Genomic DNA, 23,390 nt, shown 5'->3' with positions numbered 1-23,390 from the left:
CAATCTGCGATGTCGCTTATGCTCTTTGATCCTGGTGACGCCTTGATTAATCGATTCGTATTCCGTGCGATACGCAGCGTCGAATCTGCGCTTAGTTTTCGGTACGTCGTCGGATCTTATAGGTCTCGGATCTTTTGCTCTGCCGGCGGACATACAGAAATACCTGAGCAACACAGAGGCCCTACCACCTCGGCTGTATGGATTACCCAACATCCATAAGAACAACGTTCCACTGAGACAGATCGTTAGCGCTCCTGGCTCACCAACGTATAAACTGGCAAAACACTTGGTCTCTCTGCTTCAGCCACACGTGGGGAAGACCGACACATACATTAAGGACTCAGGACATTTCATTGAGAAGCTGAAGAAACTGAAACTTGCACCAAACGACATCCTGGTCGGCTTTGATGTTGTTTCGTTATTTACGAAAGTGCCACTCTGTGACGCTCTGGAGCACATCGGTTCCATGTTCCCGCAAGACATCAAAAAACTCTTCCATGCATGTCTCACCATGAGCTATTTCACGTGGAATGGCGATTTCTACGAACGGCTGGAAGGCGTCGCCATGGGTAGTCCTCTCAGTCCATTGGTGGCCAACTTCTTCATGGAACAATTCGAAGCAGAGGCACTGGACTCAGCGACTTGCAAACCTAAGGTGTGGTACAGGTACGTCGATGATACTTTCGTGGTGTGGAGCCATGGTGAAGAACAGCTCGGTGACTTCCAAAGACACTTGAACATCCTCCATGCTAACATAACATTTACCATGGAAGTAGAGAAGACAAGAAACTGCCATTTCTAGATGTGCTGGTCACAAGGGACGGCGAAAACCTGGGACACAGCGTGTATCGAAAACCGATACACACGGACCGATACCTGCACAAACTGTCAAACCACCACCCAAGCCAGAACAGAGGCATGATTAGTACGCTCGTAACGAGAGCAGGACGAATATGTGAGCCGCAACACCTCAAACGAGAAATGCAACACCTGGAAACTGTTCTGAGGAGAAATGGGTACTCCACAAATTACATTAGAAGTGTAACAGAGCCAAACACTCGGCGAAGTAAGGAACCAGAAAAAGAAATGTCGGGTACGGCCTTTCTGCCATACATTCCCAGATTGACGGACAGAATCGGCCGTATATTGCGCAAACATGGCGAAAAGACGATTTTCAAACCGACAAGGAAGATCAAAGAGTGTCTTAGATCGGCGAAGGAGAAAAGAGACCCACTTGCAATGTCGGGAATATACCGTATACCATGCACATGCGGAAAAGTTTATGTCGGAATGACTGGACGATCAATTAACACCAGGATCAAAGAGCATAAGCGACATTGCAGGTTGGGGCAGGTGGAGAAATCGGCCGTGGCAGAGCACGCCCTGAATGAGACCGACCACGTAATAAAATTCACCGACACGGAAGCTCTGACTGTAGAGAAGCACTATCACACGCGCTTGTTCAGAGAAGCTGTAGAAATACAAAAACACGCGAACAGTTTCAACAAGAAAGAGGAAAGCCTTAAGGTAAACGGATCCTGGCTTCCCGTATAGCAGCGAACGACCGTCGCAGGTAGCAAGAGGAGAACCGCACCGGAAATGACCGCAGAGAAGCCCTCGGACGTTGGCGCGCCAGGTACATATAATCTGCGGCCGCGAGCTCGGCTCCAGTTCACCACCGGCAATGGAGGGTAAAGCTTTGACAATGCCAGCCACTCGTGCTGGCGAAACGTCAGAAAAATCATTAGATGAACGTCGGCCAAAAAACCCGAGACAGAAGCCAATAGGCAGTTTGTAGAATTCTTTTTTTAGAAATAAGAAAGACTAACATAATACTTCTTAATTGTAACAGCCTAGAGATTTTAGACTGATGCATATGTTGGTAGCATTTTTCCATAAGATTAGCAAACAGAACAGATACATATAACAGAGACTTCACTCATTAATAATATGTTCTCCTTTCCTAGTTATTACATTCCGCCAACGCTGGAGCAGCTTTTCGGGTTAGCGAATCTAGAGATCACGTGATTTTGACGCGAAGAACACGTCTAACCGTGGTCGGAGTTCATTTTCATCCGGAAAGTAAGATCCTCAAGGTTTGTTCGGTAGAGAGCAGAAAACATGAAATTCTAAGGAGATAAGACCAAGTGAATGCGATAGGTAAAGAATGACTTCCCAACCCATCTCTTGTAAGGTGTTTTTGTTAGTCTAGCAGAATGCGGGTGGGCGCTATCGTGGAGTAAAATTTTATAGCATCACTTCACGCAGTCTTCCTGGTCGTTGTTCTTCCACTGCGTCTGCAAGACTCCTCCCGGGGAAACCCTTCAGTGCAATTTCGCAAAAGGCCAATGATGTTTACGGCATTAGACTCCTCATATATTGACTACCATGCAACCACAATTTTGGCTGCTAATGGCAGCAGGGGGCGGTACTGGAGGTATCCAGTGGCGAGCACAGCATTAGGCTACGGAGCGTAGTTGAACTGCTTGTCGACCAGTGACTCACAAAACCTAGTGGTGTTGATACAACGGAGAGCAATGGCAACGATGAACAAAGCAAATATCACATTATATCTGTAACAATAGTTGCCGAAGTTGACGTTTCGTCAGAAAGGAACGCAAGGAATATCGTGAGTGAGAAAGATGTCGCAGATGAAATACTAGCGTTCCTGCAATTAGAGTCAGTGGAATGTGTGGCGTCTTACACGCTCAACTGTGCGGACAGTGTACATGAGGAGCACAATGATGACGATACGCGCTCAACAAGTGAAAGAGATGTTGAAACAGATGTCGATCCATGTAGTTCATCATCCCTGTTGACGGACGGGGAGCCACAAATCCCGTCTCCAGTGAAATGTAGTACATAGAAATCGCCCTCCATGGACCAGGTATTAAACATAATTACATACATGGAACATCATATGCAGCATAGCAAAAAATGTTATGGACAGATTTCGAAAGCGTCCGCAGCAATATGACCGTGTAGTGCACAAGAAAAACTACAGACACTGTTGTTACAAAAAGTGGTGTTTGCATATTTAAAGGTCGCTCGATTCAATTTATAGGACGTGAACGCTTATGACCTACTACGTTACCCACGTCAACTTACGCGCAACGTATATTACAGTTATTTCAAGAGAAATAGTGGATGCGGATGGTTGCATAATTCGTTTATTTTAGTGAGTGTAAGGGCGCTGATAACCTTCTGTTGAGCGCCCATAAGCTCCAAACACACACACACACACACACACACACACACACACACACACACACACACACACACACATGGTTGCATAACTTCAAACAGTGGTACAGATTTGGAAGTCGTAGGATAACAAAATTTCAAAAAGAGCCCCAACTTGAAGATGCACAGCAAACTCCCGAATCGGCCCGAAAATTTTTAGAAGAGGTAAACAGACAGATCCCAGCGTTCGGTAAGGAATTTGTTTTCGACTCCCACCAATCGAAATTTGACGAGTACATGCGTATGAAATGAACCATGGAAATTAGAGCTACCTAGAAAGCTGTATCAAGATCAACTATGATCAGTGCCTTAACACATTCGTATACAATTGTGCCGATTGTTGATGTCGGTGGTTAACTGGCTGCAAAGTTATTTATTGTGCTACAGCAAGTTCGAGGTGATCTGCCGTCTACGATCCTCTCTTGTATGCGTGATCCTGCAAGGGCAGCAAGGAATATTTACGGTACACCGAGCGAGGGTGGGGAAATGGGCGTAAGAGGACTACAACTGTGGTGTGAGCACTGCCAGTGGCCAATAGCTGGTCAAAATAACTTGCTTTTGCTTGATTCCCGGTCTGCGTATGAAAATCATACTTCTTTAGAACAGACATCCGCGCTGAAAAGTCTGTGACATTGCATTTCATATAACCTGAAACCACTGGACAAATTCAGCCTCTGCATGTTTGTTTCTTCCATGTATATAAAACGTCATGTGTATCCACAGGACATGTGGCCTGTAATTGAAGGAGTGTCATCACGATCTCTCCTTTGGCAAAAGACTCCGGAACAGTCATCCATTCTGTTCTCTGATTTGGGGTGGCGGGTGGGGGGTCAGGGGGGGAATGCTAAGAGGGAGGTGACCATGAGAAAGAGATTGAATAACCAACGAAGCGATAACATCCGACGAGTCTGGGCGCGGAATATCAGAAATTTGAACGTGGTAGACGCTACATTTGCGGTAGCATAGACGAAATGCCAACGATGTTCCGCAGTCTGTTTTTTTGGCAAAAACCAATAAACAAGAACAGTGCTGATGTCAACCAACTAGTAAAAAAAACACAATTTAAGCAAGAAACAAAATGTGGATCCTACCTCAAATCTCATAACGGAAGAATAACAAGATAAAATGTTTTCCTCTCAAGTCTCTTGCTCGAAAAAATCCACAAAAAAAAATGGTTCAAATGTCCCTGAGCACTATGGGACTTAACATCTGAGGTCATCAGACCCCTAGAACTTAGAACTACTGAAACCTAAGTAACCTAAGGACATCACACACATCCATGCCCGAGGCAGGATTCGAACCTACGACCGTAGCAGTCGCGCGGTTCCGGACTGAAGCGCCTAGAACCGCTCGGCCACCACCGCCGGCCACCAAAGAAAAGACTAAAATAAAACAACTAGAGAGTGGTCGGCACAGCATTACCACAAAGCTGTCCAGAAAGGCCACACTCGACACTCTTGAGTCACAGTCCGAAGCCACCACTCCTGACGGTCCGGGAGCGGACAAGGTGGGTGGAGCTTAGGGCCGGGATGGCGTGTCGAACTTCCTTCTGGCCACCGGTGCGCCGGCTTGTTAGATCGGTTGGCTAATGGATCTTTTGGGACTATTTCCGATCACGTGACTGGCGTAGGAAAAGAGTCCGTTGGTCGCGATATCAGGCATGCTGTCGATCCGCGGCTTTCGGGTAGCGGTTGTGTTCTCGTCTCCGGCAGCGGCCACTGTCGTACCGTAAACATCTGCTTTGGCTTCACTAGCTATGATGAAGGCACCCCGCATCTCATTTCCGTCCCGCAGGAAGCCAATGTCGCAGGCGAACAGGACGGACGCTGCAGTAGAGAAGCTCGAAAATCTCAAAAGGGAAATGCTTGCTTTGTCTGGTTGTGCCAGTACCTCTCTGCCACAAGGTGGTATAGTCTTGTGATGAACGTAAAGTGACTTAACCTGCTGCGTTCTTCTTTAAAAATTGAAGTTAAGATTGTTTGTCTATGGCTGAAATCTATTAAGTTATCTGCGAGCCGAACATCGGGCTGGCAATTATTGTGGAGAGATTACCCTGTGGGTGAGCCTGAACAATGTTATATGTTTTCTGTGCTGGTTATTCTTAACAACCTTAGTAGCTGCAATTATGGTTGTTGTCTTGTTTACATGTCACAAAGAGCCAGCTTCCTGGCTCTGTAGCGTAAGCTACGAGTAGTGTGACCGCATTCAAACCCACTCTTTGAGCTCTATAGTTCTAGCAAACTGGTGCTTCTCATTTGTTATAATGATTTTCTACTAACAATCGACGGAAGAATCTGTTAGCCTAATTAAGGAATTATATATAGGGTGGTCAGAAACAATCTAAACGCCTGTAAGGGTATTTTAGGGTAGGTTGTGCTGAGAAATATTTGGAAATTTGTGGTAAGTACTATGGGACTAACCTGCTGAGGTCATCGGTCCATAGGCTTACACACTACTTAAACTAACTTACACTAAGAACAACACACACACCCATGCCCAAGGGAGGCCTCGAACCTCCGACGGGGGCGGGCCGCGCTATCCGTCTCAAGGCGCCCTAGACCGCACGGCTACCCCGCGCGGCTGCTGAGAAATAATTGTTAAGAAAAAATTCATATGCTTAGCGACATATATTACATATATTAACCAATTAACACAGAACTTAGCCAATCAGGCCGTAGTACACACACATTCTAGCTGCCAGACAGAACAGAGCAAATGTTTTCTTCTTTTGGTTTTCTAAAACTGAACAAGATAACTATACAAGACTTAGACATGGGACGGTAGTAAGGAGCAAACCCAAGACAAAGGCTGAGCAGTCTCGTGACCTACCATCTATGCTATGAGACCAACTGATACAAATTGTATCTGGCGAGCTACTTCAATTTGCACACTCAAAGGCCTGAGGGGCTAACTTCTTTGCTAATTAACTCGAAAACGGCGCAACGTATAGAACTTTCTCTTAACAATTCTTTCTTAGCACACCGTATCACGCAACAGCCTTACAAGCTTTTCAGACTGTTTCTGACCACCCCATTTATTGTTGTTTCTGTGCGTCAGGCTAAGTAGTTTATTACTTGCTTACGTTAAGTTGTTAGTGCAGGGTTAGTGCCAAAAACCTATTGCTGTCCAAGCAGATCCAAAGTTGTGGCTAAGTATATCAGCGTCCCAGATTCGTAAATGCAGTAGCTTCACTCGGTGTTGTTTGAGTGGCTGGTATAATTTGTCCTCTGTGTGTAGCTACGTGTGTGTTACGTCGTTGTGGTGTGGTGAATGTGTCTTTGTGGTCCAGATTGATCAGTAACATACATAACATCCGTTTTAAGTGTCATTTATGTCAATTGCAATGGATTTTCTAATTTCAAGGCTTGAGAAATTTAAAGTAATTAAAACTGTTAGTGATTTCATTATATGTTTTCCAGCCATTGAACTCCTTTTTAAGTTATTGAAGCATTTTAAGACTTGCAGTCTGTTTTGAAGTAACACATTTTTCAGAGTTCAAAAATTCAAATCTAAATATCGCAATTAATTCATATTTTTGAAGTGCATAATCTTAATAGCTGCAGAGAGTCGTTGCCAAATAATGTAGCGTTGGTAAATCACAGTTTTTGGAAAATGAGTGTAACCTACACCCTTCTCCTGTGGCAGACGGCAGTTAAGAGCCTGACACGTATACGGATCTCTGCTTCAGAATACACTGCCGGCCCTTGTCGCGAGGGTCTACTATGCTGCAGTTAGTCCCTCACTGTTAAGAAGAGGAGGCAACGGTAGCTCTTGCAGATTCTATCAAATTTTAATAAAGACCGTTAACCTCAACTGTTTCAGTCATGTAAACGCAGCGGTCCACTCCTTAAACACACCGGGTGGTTATAATTAAACTTTCCCTATTTAACACCTTTTAACACGAGAACTAATTTCCGTACACGTACCAAACTTGGTAGCATTAATGTCTAGAGTATGAGTTGCATGATTTCCATGCGTAGACAGCGTCACCGTTCAGTTCCAACTACGGTCACCAGGTGCCGTTATCAGTCACCGTGATTCACTATCTCACACACCTGATCAGCCGCAGTACACTTGTTGACGTGTCAGCATGAGCCTGGACAAAAGGAACAGGGCATTACGGTCAGGCTCTGTTATCGAAGCAATAATAATGCTGCAGCTGCTCTTCGAGAATATAGCCGACTGAATGGATTACGGAAGGATTCTCTTTCTCCACTTGCTTTGCGGAGCATGATAAACAAGTTCGAATGAACTGAAGAACTGGACGTTGCTCCGGAAAGAGGCCGATGACCGGTTGCACCACAGATGGTCGATATCGCTGTTGCTATGGAAGACAATACTGCGTGCAATAGCCGATCGTCAGGCAGTGCGCGTACTGTGTCACGACAGTTGAAGATTCCGTGGTCCACTGTACGGAAGATGCTTCGAACCATTCTCAAATGGTATCCGTACAAGATCCATATCGTACTGGAGCTTGCACCACAGGACGCACAACGACATGTTGACTTCGTTCTCCACTTTCTCACAAGGATTGCAGTTGATGAGGGCTGGCCCTAGACCATCCTATGAACAGATTAAGATCATTTTTCTCTGACTGGTGTGGTGTATACACAGATTTACCGTGTGTGGGGATCTTCTCCTCCAGTCACTGTACGTGAAGTTCCTCTGTATGGTGAACGTGTCACCGTATGTTGTGGCCTCACGGCTACGTTCTGTTTGAACTGGTTGGCGCTCAAGGACCAAAGACGTGAATTGTGATTCGCCAGCGTTATTGCGCTATGCTTCGCCAGAATGTCATACCCTCCATACAGGAGAGGGACGCACTGAACTTAACAGCTTTCATGCAAGATCGGGCCCCACCGCACATCGCTGGTGAAGTTAACATGCTTTCCCCAAACGAAGCATTTGGAAACGATGGAATTATCAACCGGCCGTTTCCAAATGCTTGGCCGGCACGATCATCTGATCTCACTCCTTCTGATTTCTGGTTGTGGGGCTACCTAAAGGACAGGGTTTACCAGGGGAACAATCACACATGAGCTGATCTGAAGCACAGAATATCAAGAGAGGTAGCTAGCAAACCTAAGGTCATGCTTCGTTATGCTGTGCAGAATGCAGTCCTGCGCTTTCAGGCTCTTCAGGACGTTTTTGGGCGCCGTGAACCCCTATAGCAATAATGGTACCGATACGTAATGGTATGATGTACCGTACCAGCATATTGAACTGATTCTGCATTATTTCTCTTCGCCATGTCCTTGACATTAATGCTACCAAGTTTAGTACTCGTACAGTAATTAGTTTCCGTGTAATAACGTGTTAAATAGGTAAAGTTTAGTTACAACCACCCGTTATATCGCCATTATACTAGAACTGTAGAGGTTTTGTGAAGTATGTAATGTAACAATGATGATGGCGTTTTTCTGTATATTTGCCTTGAATATTAGTGTTCAGGTTATGATGTGTCATTGAGTTTCGTTCTGGTGCTATGAAAATAGTTAATTAGTGGTATCATGTGGTCATGCAGATTTTATTTATTTATTTATTTTGCTAGATTTACGAAGAACATGGCGGAAATTGGGGAGATTTTTGCACGTTAGGACAAACAGAAGTTTGCTAGTTACCCTGGAGGGAAAGAATCAAACATTAGTCTCAACAAACGAAATGAAGCGGTATAAGACAGAGCAAATTACCATATGCCCGTCCAGTGTGATCCAAACTGTCACAGAGACATGTGAGATCGAACTGTGTCCAGGAAGCACAGGTGTGAACGGATGCTTACAAGACGTCATCGCAACAAAACCTTATTTTCTGGAGGCACGACATCACTGCACTGGATATATTCCGAATATGATCCAGTTACAGTTATCGCAAACAGCTAAAAGTAGACATGATCGAAGGGAACAGAACGATTACAGCTGTGGGAAAACGCGTTACCATCAAATGGTATGGAAAGGGACGTCTGAAGGCAGGCTTCTCGGCTTCCCGCAATTATAAAGGAACTGCAGTTGTGGAGCAAACATAACCGCTACTGTATGCACCCGACAAACGTTTTGAAGTACTACTCGTTGGAAACCTCCCCTTTCTGAACAGTACTTGCAACTATGTTTGTTCAGCTTTCTGGACGAGCTTGTAGCTGCATAGAAGGTCGTAAAACGCAGAACAAAAGTTCCAGCATATTCAATAATTTTGCAAGAGGAACCAGAATGGTGGACGGAATCTCGTCTTCGGCTAACATCTGGGTCCTTGTCCTTACTTGTGCAGACTTCGTCTTCTGCGGTGGAGGACCGACTATCCTCGCAAACTCCCAGACCTCCCCATACCGACCGAGTGGATTGCCCCTAGCACGGTTGCTGATGTGAGGGTAAGTGACTCTATAGTATGTGAGCTGGATTGAATTAGGACGAAAAACAGTTTCTGTAAAAAGATTAAATAAGTTTGAACAAAATATTAAGTGTAAGTAATTCGGAGATTTACCATAGTTGCAGCCTGTGAATCGGTGAACCATATCCTCTAAAGCTGAGGAAGTGTTTTGTTGCGCCAACAGCCGTCTAACCACCTTAAAACCCATGGCCAGGAGCTGCCAGTGCCGGAATGCCACTGAGATGGCGTAGTGCAAGAATTCCAACTGCCAAAGTATGGAGCTGAATCACTTCATGTTTTGGCTTGGCATCACTTAGCTAATAAATCATAGATCATTTGAACGATTCTTTTATCGAAATGACGTGGGACTAGTCAGTTTACAGGATCCGTATACATAGTTAGTGTTAACACGAATGAACCCTTTAGTCTTTAGTTCTACTCATGCAACAACATTTATAAAAGACAAGGTGTCTTTTTACTGGCTAAAAGTCTTAAGCAAGGATTCATTAACGGAATAGAAGGAGATGTGCAGGAGAAATACTATGCTACCTATCAGGCATTTCTTGTAATGGGGTAAATGATTAAAATTTTTGTTGCATCATATTGAACTCCTTTCTGAGACAGTCAGCTTTAATTATGGGAAATGAAGATCATTTTCCCTGTAGTGCATTTTTCCCTCTAGTGTTGTACTGACACCAGAGTTTTTCTCAGGTTGTGATGGAATTTTAACGATAAATTTCATTAGCGAATAAATGTATAGTGACGGCGCAGTTAAATGCCTAGTTACTTGAACAGGTGCATACATGACATCCGTGCGGAAATATCACATGTTATTCCTACTCCTGGCTTTTGTGTAATCAGTACTTCCTTTCGAATTCATGGGTTATCCGAGAAAATTGCTCCAAAAGGTATTAATGAGTGTAAATATGCAAAATACATCAGGAGGTTGATTGTGTGTATCCAAGATTAGCAAATATACGAAGAGCTAAAGTACCTGAACTCGTTTGAGAAGCTTGGTAATTTGCTTCTACCACTTCATCAGTATATGCATCTATAAATTTGGAGCAATCTGTCGTATTTAGCCGCGCGGGATTAGCCGAGCTGTCTGGGGCGCTGCAGTCATGGACTGTGCGGCTGGTCCCGGCGGAGGTTCGAGTCCTCCCTTGGGCATGGGTGTGTGTGTTTGTCCTTAGGATAATTTAGTTTACGTAGTGTGTAATCTTAGGGACTGATGACCTTAGCCGTTAAGTCCCATAAGATTTCACACACATTTGAACAACATTTTTGTCCTATTTAGTGACGCCTGTTCGTGTGCTGCATCTGTTGTTGGTTTGATTTTCTTTGTTGCGCAGAGCTGAATATAGTGCGTTTTCGTTCAAAATTTAGGGAGAGTCCATTTTTTGAGAAGCACTTTATAATTCGTTGAAAAATATCATTTACAATCTCTTTTGTTGCTTTTTCCCTAATGGGAGTTATTATAACACTAATACCGTTTGCAGAAACTATCAGTCTGCCTTTTGAATGTTAAATGGAATGTCATTCACGTATACACTGGCGTCAAAAAATTACAACACCAGAAAATAGTGTAGAGTAATAAAATTAAGGGAATACATTTCATTAGATTATTTAAGTCATTAGCATTGCAAGATCACAGGTTAATGTAAGGGCGAGCTAAGCCATTCCAAATACTGCACTTGGTCGTTCGATAGGGGGACGGTTCGTGCTGCTTGTGGATGACGCTGCAGTTTCATCCTATGATATCCCATATGTGCTCGAGTGGAGACAGATCTGGTGATTGAGCAGGCCAAGGCAACATATTTGCACTCTGTAAAGCATGTTAGATTACAACAGCGTCGTGTGCGAGAGAGTTTTCCTTTCGGAAACATCCACTAGAATTCTGCTCATGAATGGCAACACAAAAGGTCGAATCACCAGTCTGACGAACATATTTGCAGTCAGAGTGGCTGAAATAAGCACGAGGGCGCTCCTGCTGTCATAAGAAATGTCACCCCAGACCGTAACTCCAGCGGTAGGTCCAGGATGTCTAGCACGCAAAAAGGTTGGTTGTAGGTCTTCAGATGGCCCGTTCTAAACAACAGCAGGACATCATCGTCACCGAGGTAGAACTAGTTTTCATCAGAAAACACAGAAGACTACACCATGCTCTCCTATTAGCTGTCGGCTGACACCACTGAAGCCACAGGTGGCACGCTACGGGGCGTCTGGCTCGGAGCTGTCCCTGACGTAACCGATTTCGATTTGTAACAGTTCGTTGTGTCACTCTGTTGCCAACTGCTGCTCAGATTGCTGCTGCAGATGTAGACCGATGTCCAAGAACCGTACGTCGAACGAGAAGTTCTTCCTTGTCAGTAGTTCACGTGGTAGTCTGGTGCCAGGTATTCTTGCAGCCGTACATTCTCGTGACCACCGCTACCAGCGTTCATGAACTGTGGCTACATTCCTGTAAGGCGTTTGTGCAATATCGCAAATGGAACATCCAGCTTCTCGTAGCCCTATTGCACGGCATCGATAAACCTCAGTGAGGTGTCTATAATGGCCACTTTGTCGCCTCGAAGGCATTCTTGACTAACATCAACTCATCACAACCAGTCTCAAAGGTAACAAACGCAGACGACCATAATAGCCTGTATTTAAAGCAAACCTATTTTGCGTCTGCAAAGTGACGCTACTGGCGCTAGCCCTAGGTGACTGGCGTGAAACTGGATGAGACATATAGACATCATATTTCAGATGTAGGAACACGTCTACAAACTATCGTTCATGTTGCACAACTCGTTCTTACACCAAGAAGGCTTTTTTTGTCAGTGTCTGAGGAATATGAGTAGACCCAATATTGAACATTTTTCTACCTCTGCCCCTACTTAACCAGAGTTGGGGTCTGGGGGCCTGCTCATAACGAAGCAGAGCTAATCTACTATATACACCCACCACCCAGACCCATCTGATCTATGTCGAAAAGTGGGTCTTGGCTTTACAGTGCGTTTTCTAAAAATAGGGCAACATAACATTGAAATAATTCCTGTTGCTAGTTTGGCTTTTCAGGGTTATACTATTTTGTATTTAATTGTTTATAATTGTTTTAACTAAGAATATTTTTGAAAAATAGTAATTCCTAATGACCATGTAACAAGTAATAGTTCGTAAGTCAGGCGCACTGTGAATACTACGTCTACTTCTCTTGTCATAGCGTCACTTCGGTACACCTAAACGCACGTTGCTCGCAATAGCGACCTATCAGTATAATTTACGCTGGCACCGTACGTGCTTTTGCTGTCTATGGATTGGTACGACATTCAAGCTCTATTATTTCTGTCTGTCGACGTTCATACTTACCGTGCTATCTGTGTTTCTATCTTGATGACGAACGGTGAGACTTGGATGAAGGGAATCGCTCTGCTACGCGATGGCTGTTTAAATAAAGTCTGTGAGCATATATTGCGCTCTAAGATAGTACCCATCTATTCTCGAGCCATTTTAATTCTGTAATGTCATAATTTCATGTACAGGTCAACTGATGATCCACCTCTATTGAAGCCAAACCGGTAGTGCCTTTTCAATAAAAGTATTTTAACAGCCAGTGCGGATGACTTCAGACACCACGCTACTGGAGCATTTCTGTTTCCACGGTCGCCAAGAAACTGCTGGTACACGCTGAGTGCCCTGCACGCCAACCTGAATCGACCAGCTGCCTATGAGACTACTTCATAGGTTTCTTATCACGATGCTGCATTTGCAACTTTTAAATATGTTTTTCATTATCATATACAGCATTAGCGACTACACAGTTCATCACTCGAGAACAGAAGTGTTTATTAGGACAAGAAACGAAATTACAATGAAAGAATACAAGCAACATAACTGCTCATCATTAATAACTGAATAATAATGTGCTATGTTTTAGCTCACCAAACAGTCTCTTTATTTCCCATAAAAATTGACAAGTTTTATTATTTACTTGATCCTAGATTTATGAGAAAGTCTCGTAAATACCGCCGCCCACCAGAAGTTAAGAATTCTGAGGGGCAAGAGTTCTTCCTCACTTGGAGGAAGAGCAGCCGGCGAACATCGGGTAGTCGCACACTTTGTGCTCCGCGTCGAACTCTAGGCCGGCGGGACAGTGCTTGAGCGCCGCGACCCCCTTACCTATGCACTGCAGGAAGCTGGCGCAGTTTCCAGGCACGCGGAACGGCTCTCCCGCCTCGGTGCACTCCGAAATTAGTATCAGCACCTTAAAACGGAAAAGCACCATTTGGAATCCGGTATCCGTCAACCATGGAGAATAAAGTAATTATTTTTACCAGTGTGAAGTTCTTATTTTCTAGGACGGAAATGGCATTCATGCATTAGGTAAACTGGGTGATAGTATGAAATTCTTCTAGATCTTACATACGAGGTGCGACAACAAAGTAATGAGACTGATTTTCTTTGCAAGATGTGGCAACCCTTCAGGCTTGCGTAGGCACAATATCTTTGACCTTGTCTTTAAGCTGCTTCTAGTCCAAGCGGCACATCGATGCAACTGCTCTGTCGTGAGTTGCGTTGTAATAAGTTAACAGGTGTTTGTGTCTCTCGTCACGGAAATGGAACCGCATAATATTGCGCAACGGTAAGCCCTTTTTTTGCGTTAAATTGGGTGAAAACGCGACGACAACTTACGGTAAGCTTCAGAAGGCTATTGGAGAGGAGGTTATGTCAACAGCTCAAGGTTTTCGTTGGCATAAAATGTTTAGTGAAGGTTGAACGAATGTTGAAGATGAAGACGGCAGTAGACGACCATCAATCTCACGGACGAATGTCATCTTTGCCAGAGTGCGTGAACTCGTCCGATCTGATCGAAGATTATCCTTAAAAATGATTGCAGAAGAACTAAACATCAATCGAGTAACGGTTCGTCTAATAATAACTGAAGATATTGGTATGAGAAAGATTTGTGCAAAAATGGTCCCCAAAAATCTCACACCACAACAGCGAGAACACGGAAAAATGTGGCAGCCGATCTGTTAGAGCAAACGGAAATCAATCCAGAATTGTTAAGCCGTGGTATCACTGGTGATGAAAGTGGTTTTTTCAGTACGATCCAGAGACAAAACGCCAAAGTTCGCAATGGTGCCTAAAAGGATAACCCTGACCAAAAAAAGCCTCATGTCAAAGTCAAAAGTGAAATGCATGCTTGTGTGCTTCTTTGATTCCAAGGGACTTGTTCATAAAGCGTGGGTGCCTCCTGGACAAACAGTTAACCAATATTACTACAAAGTAAATTTAGAAAGATTTTGTAAAAGACTTCTTCGTGTCCGTGCCAACATTGCTGATAATTGGCTTCTGAATTCCAATAATGCACCACCCCATACTGCTCTGTCAGTACAGCAATTTTTAACCTCAAAACAAATTGCAGTACTACCACAGCCACCTTATTCACCAGATATCACTCCGTGCGACTTTTTTCTATTACCAAGAGTCAAAAGGCGTCAGGGGACACCGTTTTCAAACAACACAAGATGTCCAAAAAGCTGTGACGAGGCTATGGAGAATATTACAGAAGATCAGATCCAGAAATGTTACCATCAATGGCAGAAGCGCTGGAAAAAGTGTGTGCAATCGGAAGGGAACTACTTTGAAGGAGACGACACTAAACTTGACGCTAAGCAACATTTTTTGTCACATCAATCTCCTTAATTTACTGTCGCACCTCGTATGAAGGAAAAAAACCATGAAATAAGTCCATGTCTTCGAAAGAAAAAGAACTTTCTTCGTACATTTCACTATATGCGCTGACGCCTACGTTGTTTTGGCCCAGACACTTTAAATGATAATGGAAATGGCTTTAAACCATGAAATTTGAGGAATTTAGAACACAGTCCACAACGGTCACCACCTGTTTTCCCTTCCAACCTTCATGGCATCTTAACATATTTGTGGCAAGGAGGCGTTTTGAGCTCCAAAAAGCTGTTATGGTAACCATCGATTACTATCTTCATGGTCTAACTGTATCGCTCTTCTGGGCCGCAGTCTACTTGCGGTGTAGGCGTTACACTCATGATGTACCGGTACACAAATATACTTTCTTATCCTGGGAGACACGAACCAGCGTATAACCGAGCATTTTCATTCATTACCTTAGTTGAGTTTACAAGTACTGTTTGTAATATGGAAGCGTATCGGAGACTGAACTTGGACTGAACTTCGTGAATCCATTGTCCTAACTCGGAGTCAGATTTGGTTCCAAGCGAGAGCTATATTTTAGCTGCACAAAGAGGTTATTCCGAATTACGGCTCATAGAAACTGTGTAAAACAATCCAACAACTGAGTAAGAGTACAAAAAAATTCTGTTGCGGTATAGATCTCTAAGAACACAACCGACAATGGGGCTTCGATAAACGTAGGGCGTCCCAGCAGAAATGTCAATATTCAGGGATATGACGGGATGAATTATTCGAAGTAAAAATGACAAATAATCCTCGAGAGGTATGAGCACTTCTTCATCTTCGATACTGTGAAACAAATTTCTTCTATTGCTAGATCTCTGCTTTCCATACTTTGATATGTGGTATTATGGACCACACAAAGAATAAAGCTCTAGGAAACACGAGCTCAAAATGTGTACTTCAAACGCTATGAACACCTGTTCATCTTCGCTAATGTGAAGCACATCTCATAGTTCTTTAGGTATAGATTTGAGAGGCTCATGTTTGCTAGACAAATTTTTCTTGTTTTGGTGCATACTACCTCTTCTCAACATATGGAAAGCAAAGAGCTTGCCATAGAAGACTTTTCTTTCACGGCACTGAAGATGAATTACCGCTCATACCTCTTCAGTGTGGATTTTAGAGCCTATTTTTACTAGACATTTATGGGTCGTACGATCCTTCCTGCTGTATCACTGAATATTGAGCTTTTCTTATCGGACACCCTGTGTAAATATCAACTTACCGCAAAATACAAAGTTTTTCCCAGACGCCTCGATCTTGGCGGTGTGTGAGCTACCTATTTAATAGGATTTCCGTTGGAAAAGTCTCATTTCGAATCTATTCTGTGTCTGTTGAAAGATGTGAGTTGTTTGAAGCACTGCTGACTCTATGCTGCACACGAAAAGTTACAATTACTGATCCGGTCTCGTCTCGCGTAACGTACATATGTTTAAAATATAGCTACAGTGTAAGAAAACACGGATTTCCACGGAAGCAGGTTTCGTTTCTGGAAGAAATCCACAATCTACATACTCAGTTCGCCTTCAGAACAGGTGAGACACCTAGCAATATTTTTAAAACTCGGAGGGAACAGGAGGAATAACATTCTACGTTTTGAAACATTTGAAATGATGGATGCAACGACATAAGGCTGATAACTGCTGTCGAGAAAATTTCTTACCACATCGTCACGTTTAAGGGGCGCTGCATGGCTAACAACAAACAGCGAAGTTAGCACGCAGCTCAAAGTCAGGAGAACACCTGCAAAGGAAATAAAATTTGCAATTCAATTTCTCACATGTAAACGTGATCTTAAAATGTTAATTCCAAATACGTCTCTTTCTAAGTAGATATCTCAGTCGGGTAGTCAATCTTTCTCTCTATACTCATGGCAGTCAAATAAATGAATTATCAACCTGTTTACGAGTGGCCTTGGTACTTTGAGAATGACGTAGATATTGCTTGATAAATGTGCATAAATGAATAACGTTTACCTTAGTGAAATCTGGAAATTACTTTAAAGAGATTCATTATTTTATTGATAATTGTAATCGCAGTATACTGAAAACAGAATGGAACTGAAGGGAATGTTCTCTGATATTTAGAATAACGGCTGAGACCACTCAGAAAACGGAGTGATCTGCGTAGGCGTCTCTATCGTCTTTAGTCGTTATTTGGTTCACAGACGAAACCTATTGTCATATGTAACACAGTGTGATAGAAACTAAGGAATTGCTCATTAATAAAACCTTAAACATCACTGAAAATTTTCCATTGGCTGCAGATGTACAAAATTAGATGTACATGAACTTTATCGTCAATCAGATATCTTGGCTGATTTTTTTGCATTAATTTCATTGGACTCTGCTTTACAATTTTCCGTTTGCAATGCAATCCCATTGGTTACTTCAAACAGTGAGCTTTATGGTACAGGTTCAATTGGGAGCTACAGTCTGAAATAGTGGTCCAACAACTGAAATTGGTGTGTTAACTACTTCCTTATATTGCGATCAAAACAAATAAAGTAATAGCCAACTAGTATTGATTTGCTGTCTCCTTAACTGACTCTTACCTGGTGTTACAATATTCCTTTGCCAAAATTTTAAAACCGGCACGAAGTGTCAATTGTGTGAAGCACAAAGATCGTATAGGAAAAATGCTACCGCCACCGTCAATATTCTCTTGACTTATCATTACAATTAATTCTTTTTTTCTTTATAATGGATAAGTTCAGAACACACTACGGTTGCAAGAGTTCCATTGATTATTATTGTGTTATAGCCTTGCTCAGAGTCTGAGTGAATCAGTGGCAAGATAACACAAGGCATATTCCAGAGTCTCATAAAAAGTTTCTAAGAAGCGTTGGAACCCTGCACCAGTAAAGTCTTGGTTACAAAATTTCGGATAACCAAACATGCGTTGAATACTTCCCTCGTGTTGCAGTTTATTAAGACAGCGGCTTGCAGCTGGCATGCTCTGAGAACTTACCTCTCATGATGATCGTTTTCTGCATTCCATCTGGTTGACTCGCTCGATTTTGGCGAGCTTAAATATCCATTTTCTGCATCACGGGTTCTGACCGAGTTGAACAAAAGCACAGATACCGAAAGATAAGACTTTCGGTTTTAGACCGACAGATACAGTTATCTTTACTGTTCGAATATGTCAAAAGCCACTTAATGCTTCATAACACTTGAGAGCGCGAAACAGCCCTATCGCAAAAGTGTTGCGCAAAAGGACGTGGCGTTGATTGTATTGGTGATGTATTCTTGGCGACACTGACTCACTCGTTCATTCCTGTACAGTGCCGTGTTCATAGTTGAGCAATTACACGAAGCGTAAAGATGTAAAGGTTCCGTCGAAAAGTCCTACCGTATTTCAAAAGCCGGTTACATGCAAAAAATGCTTTTATTTGTGAACTACAAACTCTCTGCCAGTTTACCTTAGTTGGTTGTAAAGTGAAGTCCTCCATTGCTGACACTTTGACAAAGACTTTCCCGGAAGAATAAAAATCACAAGGTGCTAAATCGGGTGGCCTTGGGGGCCAGGTGACGTCTCCTCACTACGAGAGAAGACATCAGGAAACAACTCTCTCAAAGTTTCTAACGGACGCCGAGAGGCGTGAACTGTGGCTCGGTATTGTAGGATCCAGACCCTTCTGTTTTCATGGTCCCCAACACACTGGTTTAACTTTGGACAGAGGCAGGTTGACTTAACCCTTATTGTTACTCCATCGTCTTCGAAAAAATGTAGACCCCACACACCTAACTCAGCAACGGCACGCCAAACGGTCACACAATGGCTGTCAAGTGATCGCTGCTGAAATTCCTGAGGGTTTTCGTCAGCCAGCAGATCAAATTTTCTTTATTTACAATGTCTGATAAGTGTAAATGGGTCTCGTCAGAAGAAATCAAAACAGCACCTGGCGGAATATTCCGTTGAATTTAGGACACAGAGTCTCTCTCACTTCATTCCTGGGTAACCATTATTTCGTAGAGTTACATGTGAAGATCTCTTTGGCGATAGTCCTATTAAGAAATAAAAAATCCCAGGACAGCTGCGTGTTTAAGTGCTGCAAGCTTTGGAGAGTGCTGGATGGACATCCTCAGTGTTGTTATAGCCCAAGGTCGGCCACTGAATTCTCTTTCCGGTGCACTACCTGACGATCTAAACTTTGATACCCAACTGAGCATTATAGTACATGTTGAAAGTACCGCTTCGGATGTGACGTCCGTTTATTTAAAACACGACCGGTCACGGGCTCTTATATGCCCATCATCAAATGTTATAGCTTTGTACTGTGACAACGAGCGCCGCGGTGGGCGAGTACAGGATGCAGTGTATCAACAGCGAGCGCAGAGCACAGAGTCATTTCAAATAGTTTTATAAACATTAACAGAATCACGTTGACCAAGTTGTAACCGAATGTGAATCGCTCGCAGAGTAGTAATCACAGAACCACCATTACGATTTCTTCTCCACAACAAACGCACGATGCTCACTTAGCCAATCCATTGCAGCTAATGAAAATGGCACGTACACCGCTATCGATTGATACCTCCTACACATCAGTAATTACACCACAACTCACACAGCGGTCTCTCCAAATTCAGAAGGTCTTGTTTGCCGGACCCTGCACACTTGAGTATAAATATGCAGAATTTACTACGAAGGCTTTCCCGGCGTAATAATTGATAATATTCTTCTCGGGTATGCAGCCGGATCATTACGTCTTCATGACACAATATTTCCGCGCTGCACCAGCACTCTCACCTGAAGATGGCGGCCAGTTCGACCGCGGAAATATTGTGTCATGAAGACGTAATGATCCGGCTGCATATCATGCAGAATTTACTTTGGGACTGAAAATAATATTAACTTCAAGGACTTATAAACATGAATCCTATGCCTGCCCCGGTAGCTGAATGGTCAGCGCCACAGAATGTCAATCCTAAGGGCCTGGGTTCGATTCCCGCCTGGTTCGGAGACTTTCTCCGCTCAGGAACTGGGTTGTTGTGTTGTCCTAATCATCATCATTTCATCCCCATCGACGCGCAAGTCGCCGAAGTGGCGTCAAATCGAAGACTTTCACCCGGCGAACGATCTATCTGACGGGATTCCCTAGTCACACGACATTTACGTTTATTTATCAATCCTATGAAGATCATATATAAAAAAATTTAATGTCTGTCGTGTCCTCTATCTCCAGATCGATATTAAAAGGAAGAGAGGCTTAATAACGACAAGATCAGTAGAGAAGGATTTCTTGATGTGGGTGGACGTGTTTGCATGTTAATATGGGTTGCAACCTTGTTCATGAGGAGCTGTAATAGATCCTTACTTATTACCTCGAAAAGATCAAGCTGCAAACTTGGAACTTGGTGATGGCATCAGACCACCTCTCCTTACGCACTCTGCAGTGCGCCACATTCTTCCCAACGAGGAATGAATTTGATGAAACTACGTTGTCGTAGGTTTGCTTTTGGCTATTGAAGAAACGTTCCATCTCTAAAATAACCAAAACCGTCTTTCTCGAAATGCCTACTACGTAATGATTTCTTCGTCCGATGGAAGAGGAAGAATACATTGGAGCTATGTCAGGAGAAAACGGGAGGTGAGTCAAAATTTGACAGCCCAGAGAAGCAACTTGTGTGACTGTGTCCTGTGCGACATTAACAGAGGTGGTATCCCGGAGCGAAATCACCCCCTGGGACAGCTTTGCTCACCAGCTCACCAGGGCAGCCTTTGGCGTTTTCTTTAGGAGGTTTCGGCAGTGTGTTCCTGTGAAAATCTTCTGCAGCACCACAACATGGCAGCTTCACCTTGTCCGATGTTGGATATGTCTTCACCGCTTCCACTGGTGGTGAATCATGGTTTCACAGGTTTCTTCCAGCCTTTGTCAATGGGTAAAAGTGATACAAAAATGCAATCGTCGATGGTTACTAGTGGGCCAAATAAATAATCTTTGGCCTGCCACAGCTGCTACATTTTGGCAGTTGCATCGCTTCGGCTGGCCTTGTGAATGGATGTGAGAAGTCGCAGAACCCAGCTGGTAGAGATCTCAGTCGTGTTCAGAATGTCGTACAAGAAGTATATATTGCTGACACTGCCATAATGGTGACGGTCAGTAGCATATTGAACTCTGGATAGACCCCAAACATCCAAGATCGCTAGTAAAGTATTTATCTAGATGACCGATTTCGGTAAGAATATGACAACACAGTCTTACAGAATACAGTCATCTAGATAAATACTTTACTAGCGATCCTGACTGTTTAGAGTTTATCCGGAGTTCATTGTATAAGATGCTGAAAACTTAATCATGGTTGAGTCGCAGCTTTCCCGCCGCTGTCTCGATTGTGACACACCGGTCTTGGAGCAGCAGGGCGTCCACTTTTATTGCGATAACCGATTCGCCACAAAGATTTTCTGCAATCTTGATTTAGAATTGTTTTACCGTATCTGACAACTTCTACGACATATAATCACTGTGTCACATGATGAATTGTTGCAGAGTTTATCCCTTACAAAGTCAGACACAAAATAATCGCAAGACACTCCATGTAGTCAATGTTCGGCCTCATTTCGTTTTGGCTCCTCTAGCGGTAGGCTAAGGTACTTTGATACGAGGATTTCTGTTTGTATCTGGACTGCAGGTGTGTGGGGAAAATTTTTGTGACTCGGAACACTGTTGAGACTTCCGCAGTCAGTCCTGTAATTAAAGTTTAATATGTCCTCTTACTCCGTTTTTTTTAAAGATGGCATACAAATGTGTTTGCAGACTTTTTCTGAATTACTCCGGAAAAGTATGGATTTTAAAAATATGAAAACAATGTTCGAAGGTACAACATGGTCATATAGGCCAACCTAAGAACAAATGTTCTGTCGAAATTTAAAAGTGTTGCAATTCAAAAAGATTGTCAATACTGTTTTTAACTCTGGTCTCACACTACTACAAACAAACAATCAGTAATTGTCATCAGATTAAGTAGAAGTACTGACTACGTTCAATAAGTAATGCGACACATTTTTCTCGTCCGATTTTGGTTGAAAAATTGTGGAATTTGTTGTGGAACATTGTGAAATGTTCACGCTTCAGCCCCTATACTTTCATGAAGACCTGACAGGTGGCGGAGCCATTCGTAGATTTCAAAATGGCGTCTGCATTGGACGTGCGTTCCATGCAGAGAGGTGTCATTGAGTTTCTTTTGGCAAGCAATCAGAGCATCGCAGACATTCATAGGCGTTTGCAGAATGATTACAGAGACACGGCAAACGACAAAGGCCCGTAGAATCTGTCATCATCATGACAAAGTCGCGCAAATGTGTCCGATCTCCTGCGTAACGACTGTCCGGACACAGCTGTGACTTCTGCAATGATGGAACGTGCGGATACTCTCATTCGAGCTAACCGACTGATCACATTAAACAACTCGCTGCACAACTGGGCGTCTCGGCTGACACACTCGTCCACCATTTGGGGTATTCAAAGACGTGTGCCGTATTCCCTCTGCCTAACAGAAGACTCTATAGAGCAACAAACGACCATCTGTGCCGATTTGTGTGTGCGTTACGAGGCTGATCGTGACATTTTTTGTAGAACTTTGTCACAGATGATGAAAGACGAGTGCATCACTTCGAATCGTAAGTGGAGGAGTGGCTCCACACCACCTTCCCTCCGAAGAAAAAGTTCAAAGCTACGCCCTCAGCCGCTAAAATCACGCCGACTGTCTTCTGGGACTCTGAAGGGGTCACTCTCTCAAGGTGCAAAGATCAACTGTAAAGTGTATAGTGCTACTCTCTCGAAACTGAAGAAACGAAATCGGCGTGTTCGTCCCCATGATAATGTAAACGAACTTTTCCTTTTCCGCGACAACACAAGTCCTCACACAAATCTGCACACGCGAGACCAGCTCACAAAACTTCATTGGATTCCTCTCATCCATTCTACAGCCTGGATCTCACACCTTTCTACTTCCATCTTTTTGGCCAAATGAAGAATGCTCTCCGCGGGAAGCATAACGTGGATGATGGGAAGGTTATTGATTCAGGAAGACGTTGGCTCCAACATCGATCAGTGG

At 43.4% G+C, this 23,390-nt stretch overlaps 1 protein-coding gene across 1 annotated transcript; it reads right to left on the bottom strand.

Annotated features, from left to right (window-relative positions):
* Positions 1-13,519: 13,519 nt before the first annotated feature.
* Positions 13,520-18,373, bottom strand: LOC126262947 (probable chitinase 10). Its single transcript, XM_049959889.1, has 3 exons — positions 18,298-18,373; positions 16,991-17,070; positions 13,520-13,852 (listed from the first exon to the last, which is right to left on the bottom strand). The coding sequence occupies exons 1-3, from the start codon at positions 18,320-18,322 to the stop codon at positions 13,661-13,663; spliced, it is 297 nt and encodes a 98-aa protein (XP_049815846.1). The 5' UTR covers positions 18,323-18,373; the 3' UTR covers positions 13,520-13,660.
* Positions 18,374-23,390: the final 5,017 nt, after the last annotated feature.

The sequence above is a fragment of the Schistocerca nitens genome, chromosome 6 (genome assembly GCF_023898315.1).
Source record: "Schistocerca nitens isolate TAMUIC-IGC-003100 chromosome 6, iqSchNite1.1, whole genome shotgun sequence".
In the NCBI taxonomy this organism is placed as follows: domain Eukaryota; kingdom Metazoa; phylum Arthropoda; class Insecta; order Orthoptera; family Acrididae; genus Schistocerca; species Schistocerca nitens.
Note: the sequence above shows the minus strand (reverse complement) of the source record. Positions and strands in the feature narration are given on the sequence as shown.

Bases quoted from the DNA above. Each gene is read 5' to 3' on its own strand.
- LOC126262947 (XM_049959889.1), bottom strand. From the start codon at position 18,322: ATGCAGAAAACGATCATCATGAGAG. The intron at 17,071-18,297 runs GTAAGTTCTCAG...TTTCCTTTGCAG, and splicing joins GAAAACGATCATCATGAGAG to GTGTTCTCCTGACTTTGAGC. The intron at 13,853-16,990 runs GTAAGAAATTTT...TTCCGTTTTAAG, and splicing joins CCCTTAAACGTGACGATGTG to GTGCTGATACTAATTTCGGA.